This window comes from Anas platyrhynchos, chromosome 1 (assembly GCF_047663525.1).
Source record: "Anas platyrhynchos isolate ZD024472 breed Pekin duck chromosome 1, IASCAAS_PekinDuck_T2T, whole genome shotgun sequence".
Lineage (NCBI taxonomy): Eukaryota > Metazoa > Chordata > Aves > Anseriformes > Anatidae > Anas > Anas platyrhynchos.
Window position 1 is genome coordinate 80,448,616 of NC_092587.1, and position 18,711 is coordinate 80,467,326.

Genomic DNA, 18,711 nt, shown 5'->3' on the forward strand with positions numbered 1-18,711 from the left:
GCAGCCAACCTTATCACAGCAGGCACTGTATCTTTTGTCCCAACCAGCTCATTCTGGAGAGTGAAGTTGATGAGGTTTCTCTATATGTTTCCAAGCCAAAGAAACTTTCAAGCAGTTTGACTTTGAACAGTTTTACACCTCAGAATGAAGGAGTTAATGATGTGGCCACTTAACGGACATGGTGCAAGGAGGAAGGAAGACGTTTTGTCACTTTCAGAAAATGATAACTCAGGTCAAACCAGACCTTCGACTTGCAGCTGTGATATTAATCCCAAATCACCATACTATGATGATGAAGATCGTTTTTTCATCTCTTCCAGATCTCTCCCGTCCCTAGTTGGGAAACAGAGTTATCTTAGGAAGGCTGTATTTCACAGAATCATAGAATAGTTGAAGTTGGAGAGAACCTTTGGAGGCTGTCTAGTACATCCCACTGCTCAAAGCAGGATCAGCTAGAGCAAATTACCCAGGACTCTGTTTTGGTATCTCCACAAAAGGAGACTCCCCAGCCTCTCTGGACAATCTGTTCCAGTGGTCAACCACCCTCACAATTGAAAAAAAAAATAAAAAATTGTGATCAGACAATTTCCTGTTTCAGTTTGTGTCCACTGTCTCTTTTCCTGTCACCAGACACCACTGAGTCTGGCTCCATCTCCTTTATACACTCTGATCAGATAGCTACACACATTTATAAGATCCCCCTGAGTCTTCTCTTCCCCATGCTGGACAGATTCAGCTGTCACAGCCCTTATTGGCATGAAGGATGTTCTAGTCCTTTAATCATCTTACTGGCCCTTCACAAGTCTCACTCTGCTATGTCCATGTCTCTGCTGTACGGGGGAGCCCAGAACAGCACCTAGCACTCTAGATGTGGCCTCGCCAATGCTGAGTAGAGGAGGAGGATCACTTCCCTCTGCTGACACTTGTCCTAACATAGCTGTGGATGCTGTTGGCCTTAATTGCCATTGGGGCATTAGGGTGCATTGCTGGTTTATGCTCAGCTTTTTGTCCACCAGGATCACAAGGTCACCAGTCCCTGCAGCGTTGCTTTCCAGACAGTCCTAAGAATGTACGGGTGCATGGGGTTTGTTCTTTGTCAGGATAAGGCCTTTGTAGGTCCCTCTGCTGAACTTCATGATGTTCTTGTCTGCTCAGTTCTTCAGCCTGTCCAGGTACCTCTGAATGCTGGCAACGCTGTCTGATGTGTCAGCCAGATTTTTATCATCTGCAGACTTGTAGAGAGCTTGCTTCATCTTCCTAGTGTTAACTGAATTAAACAATACCAGATATTAAACAAGATAGGCCCCAGTACTGACCCCTGGGGGACACCACTTGTAAGGGGATGCCAACTGGACTTCATTAATCACTACCCGCTGGGCATGGCCCTCCAGACAGTTTTTTACCCAGAGAAGAGTATACCTGCCTAGGCCACGGGCAGCCAGTTTCCCCAGGCTGCTGTGGGAGACCGTGTCAAAGGCTTTGCTGAAGTCTAGGTAGACTGCATCAACAGCCTTTGCCTCATCCACCAGTCTGGTCACACAGTCATAGAAGGAGATGAGGTAGGACAAGCATGGCTTGCCTTTCATGAACCTGTGCTGGCTGGGCCTGATCCCCTGGATGCCATGGATGTGCCATGTGATCTCACCCAAGATGATTTTCTCCATAGCTTTCCCTGGAAATGAGGTCAGGTTGACAGCCCTGTAGTTCCCCAGATCCTCCTTATGGCTCTTCTTGTAGATAGGAGTCACATCGGCAAGCCTCCAGTCCCCTGGGACCTCTCCAGGTAAGAAGCAATGCTCATAGATGGTGGAAAGCGGCTTGGCAACTACCTCTGCCAGCTCCCTCAGCACCCTGGGGTGGAGCCCATCTGGTATCATGGTCTGGTCCCATGGACTCGTGATGTTCCAGATGGAGGAGCAGGTCTCTAACTGTCTCTGCCTGAATGACAAGGGGCGATTCTCTACCTGAATCACAAGGGACTTCCAGGTCAGTGTGTGAAGTACCCTGAGGATAACTGATCTGACTGTTAAAGACATGTAAAAAGGTGTTGAGAACCTCAGCCTTTTCCTTATCCTCAGTGATCACATTCCCTGCTGCACCAAGGAAAGGATGGAAATTCTGCTTGGTTCTTCTATTACTGTTAATATATTTGTAAAAGCATTTCTTGTTCTCTTTTACTGCAGTGGCCACTCTGAGTTCAAGCTGGGCTTTCGGCTTTCTAACTTCCTCCCTGCATATCTTAGCAACTTATTTGTACTGTCCCAAAGTAGCCCATCCCTTCTTTCAGAGGAAATAGGCTCTCTTTTTCCCTCAGAGCCTCAACAAAAGTTCCCAGTTGATCCACACTGGTCTTTTTCCCCTCCAGCTTGCCTTACAGGACTCAGGAACAGCCTGCTCCTGGGCCTTTAAGATTTCTGTCTTGAGGAGTGTCCAGGCTTCCTAGACCCTTTTGCCCTTCAGGAGTGAATCCCAAGGGACCCCTGCAACAAGTGTCCAGAACAGGTCTAAGTCCACCCTCTGGAAGTTCAAGATAGCAGTTTTGTTAGTTACCCTTCTGACATCACCAAGAATAAAAAACTCTATGATTTCATGGTTGCTCTGACAAATACAGTCCCCAATCTTCACATTTCCCACCAGTCCTTCTCTGTTAGTGAAGAGCAGGTCTAGTGGGGCACTTCACTTGGTAGGCTCTTGTACCAACTGTGTCAGGAAGCCGTCTTCCACACACTCTAGAAACCTCCTGGACTGCTTCCTCTGTGCAGTATTATACTTCCAGCATATGTCAGAGAAGTTGAAGTCTCCCATGAGAATGAGTGCTGGCGATCATGCAACTTCTGTGAGCTGCTCATAGAATGCCTCATCCATCTCTTCATCCTGCTTAGGCAGTCTATAACAGACCCCCAACAAGATGTCACCCCTACAGGCCTTCCCCCAATCCTTATCCATAGACACTCAACTTTATCATTTCCAACCCCAAGCTCTTCAATGTCAAAACACTCTTTAATATAAAGAGCCACACCACCACCCTTCCTTCCTTGTTCATCCCTTCTGATGAGCTTGTAGCTGTCCATCACAGTACTCCAGTCATGGGACTCACCCCACCACGTTTCAGTTATGGCAGCTAGGTCAGTCAGCCTGCTGCACAGTCGCTTCCAGCTCCTCCTGTTTGTTGCCCATGCTGTGTGCACCGGCGTAGATGCACTTCAGATGAGACATCTGCCTCACCCCCAGCTTCAGCATCATTCCCCTAGGCTCTTCTCTGGTGAGTCCTGTTTTATCCCTTCCCCCCATCACAACTAGCTTAAAGCTCTCCCGACGAGTCCTGCTAGCTCCTGCGTTAGGAAACGTTTCCCCCTTTGAGACAGGTGAGTTGCATCCATTGACAACAGGCCAGAGGTTGAGTGAACTGCCCCATGGTCAAAGAACCCAAAGTTCCTGTCTCAACACCAGCCTCTCAGCCAATTATTCATTACCTGTGTTCTCCTAGCCCGCTCTGTGTCTTTCACCTCCCCAGAAGGAATAGAACAAAACACCACTCACACTCCTGCTCCTTGAACTATTCGCCCTAAACCTGTCCCCCCTGAGGCTTTTTTAAGGCTGAGGGCGATGTGATTCCATGAATAGTTGGTGAAGAACCCCGCGCCCTGCTGCATCAACAGCACACACTGCTCACAGTGGGCACCTGCAGCCACCACAGGTCATAGAAGGTCTATGACAGGGCACCCTGTCACAGAAGGCTACCAAATTCCCCTGGCATGATTTGCCCTTAGAAAAGCTGTGTTGTCTGTCACCAGTTATCTCTGCACTTCTAAAAATGTGGTATTTCCTAGTGTTTCCCTCATGCAAGGTTGTCTCCAAAACATTTTAGCAAGAACTAAATTTTATTTATTATCACTTTTATTTATTATTTTTTTACTACTTCTTGTGCAGTTCACCAAAACTTTGCAACCTCTCTTGACTCCCCAGTTGTTTCTGCGCAGGTGAAGTCACTAGGGAACTATCATCTTTCAGACTCTGAATGCTCCTTGTACGTGGCAAGTTCTTCTTCCTAAACAAACAAAAACTGTTCAAAAATTTCCCTATAAAGCTTATCTATAACTAGTGCAACTATTACTCTAGAAAGCATATGGCAGTGCTTTGGTGGGCAGTCTTTGCACTGTGCTTGTTTTCATTGTCACAAGTGCATGGTTAGTTTCATAGGGTCTCCCAGTGATACCACATATCTGCAAGGTTGCCCTGCAGTAGTATTTCTGAGATTTGCCTCTTCAGAAAATCCCATGTATGGTCACAACATATCTTGTACATTTCTAAGTAAGTTTAGGTAAGCACAAGAAGTTTGGACATCAAGCAGGGAACAAAGGATGGCAAAACTGGTATGAACATAACTGGATCACACATAACTAAAAAGTAGCTCTTCGCAATAATGTGTTCTCAGGACTGGGTGAGTGTTCAGGTCAAATATTTTGCCAGGGCATTTTCAGTGAAGGAAGTACCATTTGAAATAGTATTTGGACTGTTCTGTAAAAACGCTTGTCTCAGCATCAACCTTTAAATAGTCCAGTGAGTCATTTTGTGAGACTGGCTTCCCTTCTGTGCACAGGAGGAGAATTCCAAATGCTGCGTCCATCCATAGAGACAGGCTTCACGGGCATTCCTAGACAATGCCGTATGTATATGTATTTTTCTTAAATAAGCAAAGGAAAACAACAACAAAAACAACACGAAAGCACAAATGATTCTTCTCTATGTTTTATTATCAGGCTACTCATACACTGGCATGCACTAGATATTTTATCCTACCTGTGTAGGACTTTGCATTGACTCACCTCATATGACTGAGCTCCAGCCAAGACTTTTGCTGTTCTTTGGTTCTCATTCATTAACAATTTCTGTGGGAAGCCTATAGATCCCATTGCTTTCACAGTCAGACTTAAAATAAGCTCTCCTTCAAGATTTCATCCTTACTGCTTAATCCTGTAAAAACAGAACAAAACAACCCCTCAAGCTATTGTTGGCAATGCTTTATTTCTTCTTGGTCCAAAGACGCTTGTTTGAAAAACAAACCAACCAAACAGAAGACTTATGCTCCCTGTTGGATAAGTTTCAATAGAATCAAACGGGGGAGACGCATTCACAGTGTCCTGGTGCTCCCTGCGCACCTTCCCTCACATACTTACAGAAGTTGTCCCTTTGCCACTCTCTTGTTTAAATGCTGTCTTACAAGAGTTGTAAGAGGACTGTGGCACATGAGAGCACATTAATGAGGCGGGTGACATTTAATGTTGGTGAGTGCCGGCACCGAGCCCGGTACCGAGCCCAGCACCGAGGCCAGCGCCGCGCCCCGGGAGCTCGCCCGCAGCATGGCGCCCGGCGCGGCTTCACCTGCCCGCACCAAACATGGCCGCCCCGAGCCCCGCCAGGCGGAGCGGGCTGCCAGGAGCCAAGATGGCGCCGGCCGCGCTTGCTTTGTCAGGACCGGTTCCAAGATGGCCGCGGGGCGCAGCAAGATGCCTTCCCCGCCGGCCGCCCGCTCCCAACGTCGGCGGGGCGGTGCCTGCCCTCAGCAAAGATGGCGGTCGGAAGTGCCCCTTGCTCCTAGGCTCCCAGCCTTCGCTCCGCGCCGGGCTCGGCTCCGAGATGGCGGCGGCCGAGCTGGAGTACGAGTCCGTGCTCTGCGTCAAGCCCGATGTCAGCGTGTACCGCATCCCGCCGCGCACCTCCAACCGCGGATACAGGTGCTCGGCCCTCAGCGGGCCGGGAGGAAGAAGAGGAGGAAGAGGAGGAGGGGGGGGGGCGGCCTGGCCGGGGCAGTCAGGACGGCTGCAGGCACGGTGTTAGCTGGTGTAACACCTGCCCCTAGGTGCAGGGGTACCCGGTGCTGCTTCACTACAGTAGGGTAACATAATGGAGTGGCTTCTCAGTGTGTTACAGGAGATTGATGAATTTTCCTGATGGTTATAAGGCGCTTTCCGGGTTTAAAGGTTCCAAGGGAGTTCTTGGGTTTCAGTCTCCCCTCTTCCGCAATATTATAAAGGCAAACACAGAGCTGATGTTCTCTGGGTAGTGTCTATTTCCCTTCATGCAGCGGAAAGGTAGGCTGCTCAGAGCCATGCATGTCAGCTGGCAGCAACAGAGGAGCCGAGACCTTGCTTGAGAAGAGAGGGGGATATTGTTTGAGAAGAGGAGGGGAACAAGGCGTCTGTGTGCGTTGAAGGTTTGGGAGCAGAGACTTCAGCTGGATGGACAGGTTGGAGTACGGTCAGTGAACAGTTGCTTCTCTTTTCAGGGCATCTGACTGGAAACTGGACCATCCGGACTGGACAGGGCGACTTCGTGTCACCTCCAAAGGCAAAACTGCATATATAAAGCTAGAAGATAAGGTGTCAGGTAAGGGAAGGCGTGTGGTTTGGCAAGACTGTAACTGTGGTCACTAGTTAAGAATCTGTGCCTCTAAGCCTGCTCAAAGCTCTGTGTGGTAGCTCTAGACATGCATTACAAAAAGCTTGCTCTCCTTAATACCTGCTTCTTTGTTTCTAGGGGAGCTGTTTGCTCAGGCTCCCATAGACCAATATCCTGGCATTGCAGTGGAGACGGTGACAGATTCCAGCCGTTACTTTGTGATTCGGATTCAGGATGGGACTGGTAAGTTGAGGGGTCATGTATATGCCAAGTGCCAGGGGTGGAGGAGATGGATGGAGCTGATGCATGTCTGCGTTCATCAGGCATACCTGGAGCTGCATGTGTGTCTGGTGGATTGAGATGGTGGGGGGAGTGCTGAAAAGTCTGGGTAGGGTGTCTGGAGGGGTAGGAAGGCAGGATTAACCGAGAAGGGTTCTCTGCATTGCACAGAGTACAGGGAGGAGCATTCAGTTTCTGAAAGCGCTACATGGTGAGAAAAGTGCATCTTACAGGCCAGAAGCAACGAACTTCTGTGAGCTGCTTGTGTCCAGCTGTAGATGTGTCAGAGGGAAGTAGCACAGAGTGGTTTAGGAGAAGCAGGAGGATTTTGGAGTGAATGGACACGGGTCAATTTGCAAGGCACCTACAATGACTCCTTCCATCTCCTTGCTAGGACGAAGTGCATTTATAGGCATTGGTTTCACGGACCGTGGTGATGCCTTTGACTTCAACGTATCTTTGCAGGATCACTTCAAGTGAGTTGTGCTTTTCTGGACTGCTGCTTTTCCTCTAGCTCCTGGAATGAGTTGGGTGGTGGTGCATGTTCTCTTAGAGCAGGTTTCCTCAGGATGATCGTGAAGCACTGCAAGCTGAGGGTCCTGCAGGGTCTGATCTGTTAGTCTTAAGTCCTGTGACACTACAGGTGCAGCGTTAGACAGTCTCTTGGGTTTGCGGTATTCTGAGCTTTTTGCTGTACTACACTGGGGGTGGTGTGATAGCTGGCTTGGCAAGGCATGACAGTTCTTTGGCAGAGTGGGGAAAGGAATCATGCATTATTCTGAGGCTCTGCTTCCATTTGCCACAGTGTCTTGTGTTTACCTCTCTTCTTTTTAGGTGGGTGAAGCAGGAGACTGAGATCTCCAGGGAGTCTCAGGAAGCTGACACGCGTCCCAAATTAGATTTAGGGTTCAAGGAAGGGCAGACCATCAAACTGAACATTGGGGTAAGGAGCGAAGTTGACTCAGCTTCTTTCTCTGGATATGTCAGTGGAGACTGCTCCTCACTTGTCCTCCCTCTTTATACAGAACATGACGACAAAGAAAGGAGGAGTAGCCAAGCCTCGTGTGTCTGGATCAGGGGGCCTAAGCCTGCTTCCACCTCCACCAGGAGGCAAAATTGCAGTCTCTCCCATCCCTCCTCCTTCTTCCACAGCCATTGCCAACCAAGTCACACCGCCACCCGTGCTGAAATCCAGTAATGCGAGCAGTGCAGGTAAACATTAGCACAGAACAAATAGTCTGTTGGACACCAGTAGGCGCAGAGATAGAACACGGGCCAGCTGCAGGGAACTAGTGTCAAAAGTGCAGTTAAAAGCCCTGTGAAACATGATGTACCCTGAGGGCTTTGCTTCCTTTGACCTGAGGATATCTGTGTTTGTTTAATAATAGCAGCTTGATAGCCTTGCCAGGGAGAATAGCACTGTAGCTGCTCTCCTTGCAAGAAGAGAAACCAAAACCAAATGAATTGGTCAAAATGACCTGGGTGGTTGGGTATCAAGTTTAAATACTTGAATTCTTCTGAACTTGTGTGTGCTTTAGGGGCATGGACAGAGCTGTATTGGGTGTTTAGGAAAATAGTGCTCAGTCATTTGCTTTCCATAGGGAAAGGCAGATAGTTCTGTGGTTTTTGAGAGGTGCAGGAAAAGAACTTCTTGAGAGGAGTTGAACGGGGAGGGAGGTAGCTTTAGTACGAAGACCAGAAGGTGCAAAGCATAGTGGAATTGGGCTGTAACAGAGATTGCTGCAGTCTTTTAGGTGCTATACTGAGTGTGTGACTGCAACTTGAATGCTGATGATACTCCTGTGAATTCAGAGACATTTGCAGTGCTGTATACAGACCTGATAAGAAGCTGTAACCTCCTGAAGAGGACTGGGCTGCAGTGCATGATTTGTACTGACCAGAAGAAGCCTGTTTAATAACTATTGTGGTTGCTGTGCTTGGGCTGAATCTGATTCCTAAATCCACTTGGAAGGAGTAATATGTTGCAAATCCGCTAGCTGATACACTAAGATGCAGACCGAATGGTTCTTGACGACAATGTACCCCTGCAGCAGGAGCTGGAGGCTCAGTGTACATTTAGTAAAAGGGGCTGCTGTTACAACAAACTCAGTCCTTAAAAATTCTAGCTTCCTTCTCCTGGAGGGAGAGCTGGATGCCACTGCACCTGGTAGTTTATATAGGTGACAGTTTAAATGCCTGTCTTTTTGTTGTTGTTTGTTTCCCCTTGACAGATTTTTCTTCTTTTTCTGTCTTAGATATCCTGTTAGACTTAGATGCTCCAGTGTCTGCATCCAAGGCACCAGCCACAGCTACTGCAGACCTCTGGGGAGACTTCAGCACTGCATCCAGGTAAACTCTGGTGAAGGGAACTCCACACAGAAGAGGTGGCTTCCTCATGGGTGCTGGAAGAGCAGTGAGTTAAGAAGTCCTATTAGAGTTGCTCCTTCTGATTGTCCTGTCTTTCTTTCAGTGCTGTTCCTAATCAGGCTCCTCAGCAGTCCAACTGGGTCCAGTTCTGAATGGTCAAAGCAGCGGAATGGAACAAACTGATGACCAAGAGGCTCTAGAGGCACCAGTTGGAATCACAGGGGGCACAAACCCCTCTAGTCTTCAATCAGAAACAAGTCAGGACAATCCTTTTTTTAAGCCAGGTCTTCACTTCAGTCAAAACTTACTATTTTTGACCCCACATTGAAACTACTGAACCTAAAGAGAACATACTGACTCCTCACAAGGCGGGCAAGGAGAAGGGGGAGCCTCATTTCTTCTACCCACTTGCCTGTTGCATGCTACATCCTAGCTCTTCTTCCCCATCTTTTCATACAGGGAAAGCAAGAATCCTGAGGAAGGTGGGTACAGGAGGAGGCTGGGTAGGTGCCTCTGGGTTCTTTGTCTTTTTTTTTTTTCTTTTTTTTTCCTGTTGCTTTTTGCAGTTACTTTCAATAGCAGCTCAAGTCACTGCATCTTGGCCTACAGTGCTGAGGGCTGCAGCATATGGCTAGAGCTTGTAAATGGAATCTGTGAGGAGATAAGTCATATTTCTCCTAAATCTCAACATGAAATCCTGTTAGATTAATTATGTCTGCGGTGAGGAGTGAACCTCCCCGTGCATGCACTACTATTCCTTTCTTTGGTGCAATTCTTTATAGTGCTGGATGTTCCTGTGCTCTTAAGGGGAGGAGTCATGCAAGTCCTTGAGCAGATCTGCTGCCCCTTTGCTGTAACTGCAGCTGGGCTCCCCATCACGAGACTCCTTGTTTGGCTTGTAGGTTCACTGGAAAAAGTTCTCTCACTCCTCCCTTCTCCCCTGTTCCTTCATGCAAAGGCCTCATAGCCATTGAGCTGTTTAACTGGAAATAGCTTTAAAAAGAAAAAAGAATCTGTCTTTATAATTCGGTAGTTACTTGCACTAGATGACATCCAGGTAATCCCACCGTTCAGCGTTTCATGTTCCTGCATCGCTATCCTGAGCCCTGGACTTGTATCTGTCCAGCAGCACTTGTTGTGACTGCACTGTGTTACAAGTATTGTGCATCCATTCCACAGTAAGAGCTGTGGTGAGACAGTGGGTTATTCTCCAGTGAAGGGACAGTCACTCTTCCCTTTTCAGCTGTCACATATCATTTGGGCAAGAAATATATAGTAGGCTCAACCTTGAGAACTGTGATGGCCAAATTATCCCACCTGGGTTCCTTGTGGCTTTTATTCTAGGAATAACTTTCTAGGGATGTGAGCTGGTTCCTGTAACTCAGAAGCTTATTTTTTATTTTTTTAATATGTCCTGAAAATCCTCTACTTCCCATGTGGTTTAGAGAATTAGAGGTAGAAGGCCCTTACTTTCTCCTGTTCCTTTTGGGAGAGTTTCTGAAGGCCCTTTGATGTGGACACTATTCCAACTTCAGCAGCTGTGGATGTCATCTGGCTTGTAAGTCTGCTGATAACCCTGGGCAAAGCCCTTGGGCAGGCTAGAAACTTCACAAGCCCTTCTGTGCTAGCTGACAAGCCAAAACACTAGTCAGGAAGATGGTTTCAATGACCATTTTATAGTACCTAGTCACTAGAACCCTAGCATTAAAGTACTTCTCTAGACAACTTCTTCCCATTTTCAACACTCAGCCAGCAGCAACACTTTTGAAACTGGGATATTCTCTGCTAGCACACCCGTGCAAGTAAATTTTGCCCTTTGGGACTAAGACTTCCTCATGCGTATTTTAAAGGAGTAGTACGTTGTATGTACCTTGCACTTGCTAAGCTCTGTTGTCTGTTTTGTCTTCTTGCTACAATGAGGGCATTTTGGGGACTAAGTTTCACCTAGACCATCACTCCGGGAAGCAACACTTTTCTTGAAAATGGCTCTAAAGCTGCTGCAGTTCCACTTGTGGAAGTGGGGACCAGACTGCTCTTGGATGTATTTTAAGTAGTCATTTAATCCTGATCTCCTGGCTCTCTTGGTGTTCCCCCTGCTTCCCCCTACCTTCAGAGTTGCTCCTGCAGTCTCATTGTACTTAAGCTCTGTCTCCTCAGAATCTGTGGGTGGCCATAGTCTGCTAGCTAAGCCATGGACTCTGCTGGTTGGCTTTTTTTTTTTTTTTCTCATATTGTCAGGTCCTGTCATTTCAACTACACGTCAGTTCCCCAAACTGAGGAAGTTTATAGCACCAATTAAAAACTAACTAGGAGCCTCTTCTGTGTTGTCTTAGTTAGTATTCTGAAGATAATATATTATGTATTTGAAAAGCTAAAGAAGCAAAGATTAAAGATACATGTATATAAAGCATAAAATGTACTGGTGAAATGGCAATTAAACAAGTAATGTTGGGGAAAAGAGTGTCATGAGTCTTCTAAGTTGTCAAATTGTTGTTGCTTTGGAAGCCCTGCAGATTGAAGATCATTGTCTCCAGCAAGATGCCACTGGCCTACTTGTTCTTCTGCAAGTGCATTGTGGCCTGCAGACTGGACAGGAAGAGCTCTAGGAGTGAGCGAAGTTCAGTCTCTGTCAGGGCCAAGTAGGTGCCTGGAAGAAGGACGTAACAATGACCTGTGGCTGTTCCAAATGGTGGGGGTCAAAAAACAATGCGGAAAACAGGCTTGACTGGGGCTGGGGGCGAGGAAGGGAGGGAGGGAGGGAGATACGCTTGATGCGAATATGGATAAAACTAGCAAGTGAGAAAACTTTGTTGCCCTGCCAGTTAGCATTTCAGACATCAGAGGCTTTACACCCTGAAGATATTTGTCCAAATTCGTTCTTACAATACTTGCAAATGTGAAGCAGTCTCTGCTGACTGTGGAGACGAACTCAGTGGGCCAGGTCCCCAGAAGACACAAAATATGTGCTCAGGGCCCTGATGTTCTGTCTCTGGTCTGGTCAAGGCTACTCACGGCCATCTGTTTGTGCACAGCCACACTCGCTCAGTGCTTGTCTGCCAGACAATGAAGTACTGCGCCTGGTTGTGTTGAGAGTATCATGGAAGTCATGTGGTCTGGGTAAAGGTGAGAAGTCCTAACCTTTTAAACCAGATATTCTGATAGCGCCTGTAAACATTGGTGCCATTCATCAACTATAACAGGATCTGTGGTGGCCTGGAAAAAACACCTCTCTCTTTCTTCAGATGTAAGAGCAAAGCTGTTATCCCTTTTCAGTGAATATGATGGATAAATGGCTGGGTAGGTCCTGGCAGTGAGAAGGTGAAGGGTCCCATCCATGTACCATGGTGAAGCTCAACTGACTTTACAACAGGTACTTGCAGTGAGAAGGGGTGAAAAGACTGGAGTTACTTCTTCACAGTAAGAGGAGTTTCAGGTAAAGTCTGTCTATGGGAGGTGCTGGGATATAATCGTGCTTGTGGAGTAGAGAAGTGTGGATAATTGGAAAACAGTTCATGAGGAAGAGAGCTTTGACCTCTCCGGAGATCTTCCTGGTCCCCATGTCCTTCCACACATCAGGGCCTGCTGCAGTGCAATACCTTGACGTGTTCTGTGCAAATCCTCTCCCTTTCTCAATGGCCTTCACCAGGAACAGGCTTTCCCTCCCCCTGGGTCTGCATGGTAGAAAAGTTGGCTATGGCAGTACGTTATTGGTGAAATTACCCTGCCTGTTACCAGACTGGCTGAATCTTCCATCTTTTCCTGCACTTTCTGTTGCCAGTGTCTTTTTCTAATCTAGCTTCTGCTGGATGCAGGCTGCTTCAGACATAGTCTCTGATGTTGCAAACGATAGCGCTCTCTAGATGAAGGATTAAGGCCAGGCCTTTAATACGAATCAAAACATCAAGCAAATACGCTCAGGTCTCTGGGCAAAAATGCCAGGGGACCTGCATGGGTGAACACAGAGCTCCTGACCAAGCTTAAACAGACAAAGAAGGCATACAGACAGTGGAAGCAAGGACAGGTAGCATGGGAGGGGTGCAAAGACATTGTCTGAGCAGGCAGGGATCAGGTTAAGCCAAAGCCTGTTGAGAATTAAATTTGGCCAGGGACATCAAGAGCAATAAGAAAGGGTTCTATAGGTACATCGGTGATAAGAGGAAGAGTAGGGAAAGTGTGGGCTATCTCTAGGAGGAAATAGGAGACCTGGTCACAAGGCATAGGGAGAAGGCTGAGGTACTTAATGACTGTTTTACTTCAGTCTTCACAGACAAGAGCTCCAGCCACATGGCCTGGGCTCCAGAAGGCAAAGGAAAGGACTGCAATGATGAAGAACCAGCCGCCGTGTCCCTGCCTATGGCAGGAGGCTTGGAACTGGATGATCTTTAAGGTCCCTTCCAGCCCAAATCATTCTATGAATCTGAGCACTGTCTCCTGTGCATTTATAATGTTCAACACAATGGATCAACTGCTGTCTTTGGGCAGCTAGGAAATGTGGCTCTCCATCTGAGAGGGGTGAAGGTCAAAAGGGAGGAAAGTCCATGCTTATGTTTTCCTGTTTTCCAAATGGGAAATGGACTGTAGTGGATAGAAAGAGCTCCTGCAGACAGTAGTGTTTGGGAAAAAAATAAATTAAATAAATAATTAAAAAAAAAGATCCCAGTGTTGTGTGGTTATTGGTTGTCTCTTTTATTTTTATTATTATTATTTTTTTTTTAGCAACTGTTGTAGTTGGGATGGGATGTGAACGTTTGTCCCCTAGCCCCATTAGTTTTACATTCTATGATTTAAAACTCGCCTCACTGCTGTGCTGTAACTGTTCCTAATATAGCCGCACAACATGGATTGCAAGCACAAACCTTTGAGATGTTACAAAACGGTCTTGCTGTATATAGACTCCTAAAGAAACGGAGATGAAGAGATGTCTATTGGAGGAAGTAAAACAAATTAAGCACACAAACACACATGCAAAACATAGTCTTTGTAAGCTTTAGTGATTGGGGGAACAGAGTCTGAAGTGATCTGTCCTGTTAAATGAGCATAAATGTACTGCAGGAGGGAGTGTAACTGGGCTGTTAATGAATAAGGGCAGAGCAGTGTGGCCTCTGTAGTTAACACATTTTAATGTCTCATGGCCTGGGCAAGCCAGTGGGTGCTTGTTATGTTATGTGAACAATAGTTCCTCAGTCTAGACACTGTGTTGGGTCTCGCCCAAGTTAATAGCTTTGTCCATGTTGATAGTCAGGAAAAACACATTGCAAAACACAATTAACAGCCCGTACGCTTCTAGTTTGATAGTTTATTTTTTGACTGCTATTAACTATAGCTCTGTGTCCATATCCAGTCTCGGGCTGCTGAAAAATATTCAGTTAAGCTGCCTCTGAGCTTGGGAAGATCGATCAGCAGCCTGTCTGTAGTGACTTGAGAGCAGAGCTATGTTTGTCCAGCTGCCGCTGCTGGGAGTCTAAAGTGAACTGCTGGCATCACTTGTGTCTGGGGCAGGCTAGCCAGGTAACTTGCAATAGCCTGCCTTTCCTTTTCTTTCCTAGGTGTCATAAGATGGCAGCAGTACTACACGACAGGGTGGAGGCAGCTGGCTTTCACAGGGAACAGAATTTTTAAAACATCTGAAGCAGTTTGAAGAGGCATTCACTGAAGGCAGTGGTTGCCTGTATCTTGTAGCCTTTGTGCAGAGAGCCCTGTGCTCTAGGGATGTGAGGGGGTGTGTTGCTTCCTGGCACTCCTAGCCTGCTGCACAAGCCTGGCTGGGTTGTTAGTACCTGCCACCACGGACTGCAAGCTCAGTCTCACCTGTGACAATGTGCTGCTGCCTGCTGCTGATTCCCCTCTTTGTAGGTCTTCTGGTGATCCCTGCTATCGTCCACACCTTCTCCATGGGACCAGCTGAGCTCCAATCAGTTTGGGCAGGGGGATGAAGGCAAACACCACATGGAACCTGGCTGGAAATAGAGAAGTGCTGTCTGCAAAGAAATCACGCCCGGCATCTGTCAGCAAGAACATGCTGACTCCTGGGTTGGCTGCCTGTGGGCACCTCCCCTGGCCGGGGGAGACCTTCAGTGTCTGAGGGAGGCATGTGTGTGTGTGATAAGGGGGGTTGGCGGGGAGGTGAGGGCCAGATCTGCATGTAGAACAAGCCACAAAGCAGAACTGCAGCACCTGAAGGCATCCACAGGATCATCTGACATGGACGGTGAAGAAAAGGGTGTTTTGATGTTGGCACTCAGGCCAGTAGGTCAAAAGAGAAGGATATCGGCAACCATAAAACGCTAGCACAAGGAATTTCATGGATCTGTTTTGAAATTCCAGAGCAGATTTGGGTGACTGCAGAGTCGTATTGGCTTATTTTTTTATTTTATTTTATTTTATTTTATTTTATTTTATTTTATTTTATTTTATTTTATTTTATTTTATTTTATTTTATTTTATTTTATTTTATTTTATTTTATTTTATTTTGAATACTTTCCTCTGTCCAAGAGCAGCTCTGCTTTCATGCCCACCAGTATCATAACTTGTCATTCTAATGCTTTCTTGAACAACATATAGTTGACCTCCAGTCAAGCTTACTAAAACACAGTTTCAACGTTTTTTCCTTAATCTCACTTGACAGTTTGGCCGTAATGGAAATTATATCTTCCAAATGCAGAAATGTTATGCTGTCCTAGTACCTTCTGCACTTCAGTGCCCTTGTGCACAGTGTTGGGCTTGGAACTGAGAGGCACATACCCCCTCTTGTGGTCTGCCGGTGTATACACATAGATGTATGTGTCTGTTTTTTTTTTTTTTTTTTTTTTTTTTCTCCTTTTTTCTTCCTGAAGTGAATTCTAAGCACTTGTCCATGAACACTGATTAGGGTGTTATGAAAACTACTTTCAAGGATGTTTGGAGATGCTAAATCAGTACTGCTACACAAAAGGTTGCTTTGGTTAGTAGCAGAGACAAGGAATTGAGCTCCAGGGAGCTGCAGTGCCAGGGAAGTTCGGAAAGCAGTAGGAAGGCATTTTATTTGGAGAACATTTGATATGGGGCTAGAGATATGGCAGGATAGGCTGCATGTCTGGCCCAGAGTTAGGGGCTGATGTCAGTAATACCTAATGTTGAAATCAATACCATGGGTATATGTACAAAAGCATGCTTTGAAACTACTGCTGCATACTTTTTGGATAGAAGTACAGAAAAAGTCCTCAAGTAATATATTGCATAGGGGCAGGGTTTCCGTAAGCAGTGAACATACCCTGAGAAGCATGATCTAACTTCGGAAGCAGCTGTGCTTAGAGAAGGGTTTGAACAAAATACCTTCAACCTGTATCATTTCACAGCACAACTTTTGCACTAGGCTGTGCTGAGGTGAGTCCCGTGATGGGCCAGCAGAGTCTGAGGAGGTGTCTGATGAAGAGGTTTGATAAGCTGTGGGGCACACTGAATTCTGACAGCAACCCTTCAGCTCAGAAAGGGCAGAGGCTGCACCCGTTGTTCAAAGACCAGCTCCTTACTGGTCCTAAAATGCTAAATAAATAAATATGAACTGGAGGCAGGGTTTAAAATACACAAGCCACAGTGCTGCAGGCCGGTGTGAGTCAGCAGGGAATACTTTGCCCTACATATAAATCCCAGCCAGCAGCACCACGCCTGCTGGGATTCAGCAACGGAAGGGAGAGGCTCTTCACCCTGAGTCCACAGTGGGTCCCATGCTGGCGGCTGCCATCTGGAGTGCTGTTTACTTGCGGTCCTTTCAATACGCCAATGCTGACTTCAGTGCCTTAGCGCGGCAGAAGTAGGTGATGCAGACACCTGGAGAGGAACAAAAGGTGCCTTTCCCCACGTGGCTGTGTTGCCATCTATCTCATGAGGAGACTCCTGAACATGGTTGAACCCCTGAGTGCCACGAAGCAGAACTGCAGCATCTGAAGGTGTCCCCAGGATCATCTGATATGGAGGGTAAAGAAAAGGGTATTTTGACATTAGCATTCAGGGCACTTGGACTGACTTCATCAAGAGACCTCTCTCAATTGTTTTTCTGGAGAATCTGGAGAAAGAGGTCCCAGTCGACTGGAAGCTGACAAACGTTGTGCCAGCTTTCAAAAAGGGCAAGAAAGGAGATCCTGATAACAACACGCCTGAGAGTCACACCTCAGTGCCTGGTACAATTATGGAGAAGTTATTCTGGGAGGTACTGAAAACCACCTGAAAGACAATGCAGACGTTGGTCACAGCAAACACAGGTTTAACAAGAGCAGGTGCCAGGTTCTGCACCTGGCACAGGGCAACCCTGGCTACATGGACTGACTAGGGGGTGGGAGGCTGGAGAGAAGCCCTGTGGAAAGGGATCTGGGGTTTTGTCCAACGGCAAGCTCAATATGAACCAGCAGAGTGCCCTGGCAGCCAAAAGAGCCAACTGTATCCGTGGGTGCATCAAGGACAGCACTGCTAGCTGGCTGAGCAAAGTGACTGTCCTGCGGTACTCTGCGCTGATGTCACCATCTCAAGCAGTGTGTGCAGTTTTGGGCACCATAATGGAAGAAGGACATAAACCACTTGGTGTCCAAAGGAGGGCCATGAAGATGGTTAAGGGTCTAGAGGGCAAGACGTAGGAGGAGCTGCTAAAGTTACCTGGTTTGTTCAGACTTGAGGAGACTGAGGGGAGGCCTCCTGGTGGCCTGCAGCTCCTTCACGAGGGGAGCAGAGGGGCAGGCACTGAGCTCTGCTCTCTGGGGACAGCGACAGGACCGGAGGGAATGGCATGGAGCTGGGACAGGGGAGGGTCAGGCTGGGGGTTAGGGAAAGGTTCTGCACCCAGAGGGCGGTTGGGCACTGGGACAGGCTCCCCAGGGCAGTGGCAATGGCAGTAAGCCTGTCAGAGTTCAAGAAACATTTGGACAGAGCTCTCAGACATATGTTTTTATTTTAGAGCGGTCCTGTGTGCAGCCAGGTATTGGATCTGATGATCTCTTCCAGCTCAGGACATTCTGTGATTCTGTCATCAGCAGGCAGCTCTGGCCAATGTTATCAGCCATGCTATAGAAGGGCATGCGGTGGCTCTTTGTCAGATCCCAGCAGACTGCACTGCTCTCACATGGTACCCAAGAGCTGGAGGAATTTGGCTCCTCTGCAGTAAGAATTTCAGCATCCTGCCTCTTCCATGCAGCCTGGTAGACAATGGGATTGCCTATTGCTAGAGCTCCTCTATATAGCCAAAACATAGAATCATAGAATCATTAAGGCTGGAAAAGACCTCCAAGACCATCTGGTCCTACCATATCCCTACCACCAAAATCAACCACTAAACCATGTCCAAATCCCTCTGGAGATCCCATTGCCTGACTCTCTTTAATTAGATATCTGTCATCCCTTACTAGCTGCTCTATGCTCTGCCTCACTCCCCATGTTTCACTGGCATTTTATGCACTTCCCTTGAGTCCAAAACTTTTATCTCCCTTTCTTCTCTCTAATTCTGCCCTAGGAAAAGAGCTAGGTACTGAGGTGACTTGAGGAAGGGAGGGAGGACCAAGAGGATCTTTATGCTTTTTTTCTTCACTATTCCTGGTGTTTGATTTGCTTTTTTGTCTGCCTCTGAAATTATTTTTGATAAGTTTTTCTTTGAGTGGCATTAATCACCTCAGCCCATCATTTTGTGTGTGAAGTTAGGGTTG

The 18,711-nt window shown here is 47.1% G+C and overlaps 1 protein-coding gene and 1 long non-coding RNA gene across 3 annotated transcripts; one reads left to right on the top strand and one right to left on the bottom strand.

Moving 5' to 3' along the window:
• Positions 1–3,885: 3,885 nt before the first annotated feature.
• Positions 3,886–5,413, bottom strand: LOC140003289 (uncharacterized). Of its 2 annotated transcripts, none has more exons than XR_011811655.1 (3): positions 5,178–5,413; positions 4,827–4,974; positions 3,886–4,048 (listed from the first exon to the last, which is right to left on the bottom strand). It is a non-coding gene; the product is annotated as an uncharacterized lncRNA (long non-coding RNA). The 2 variants fall into 2 exon arrangements; XR_011811656.1 differs by having other exon boundaries at positions 5,069–5,413.
• A 116-nt stretch (positions 5,414–5,529) lies between these two features.
• NECAP1 (NECAP endocytosis associated 1) lies at positions 5,530–11,506 on the top strand. Its single transcript, XM_038179381.2, has 8 exons — positions 5,530–5,735; positions 6,287–6,387; positions 6,538–6,642; positions 7,073–7,154; positions 7,513–7,621; positions 7,704–7,890; positions 8,934–9,027; positions 9,149–11,506. The coding sequence occupies exons 1-8, from the start codon at positions 5,638–5,640 to the stop codon at positions 9,195–9,197; spliced, it is 825 nt and encodes a 274-aa protein (XP_038035309.2). The 5' UTR covers positions 5,530–5,637; the 3' UTR covers positions 9,198–11,506.
• Positions 11,507–18,711: the final 7,205 nt, after the last annotated feature.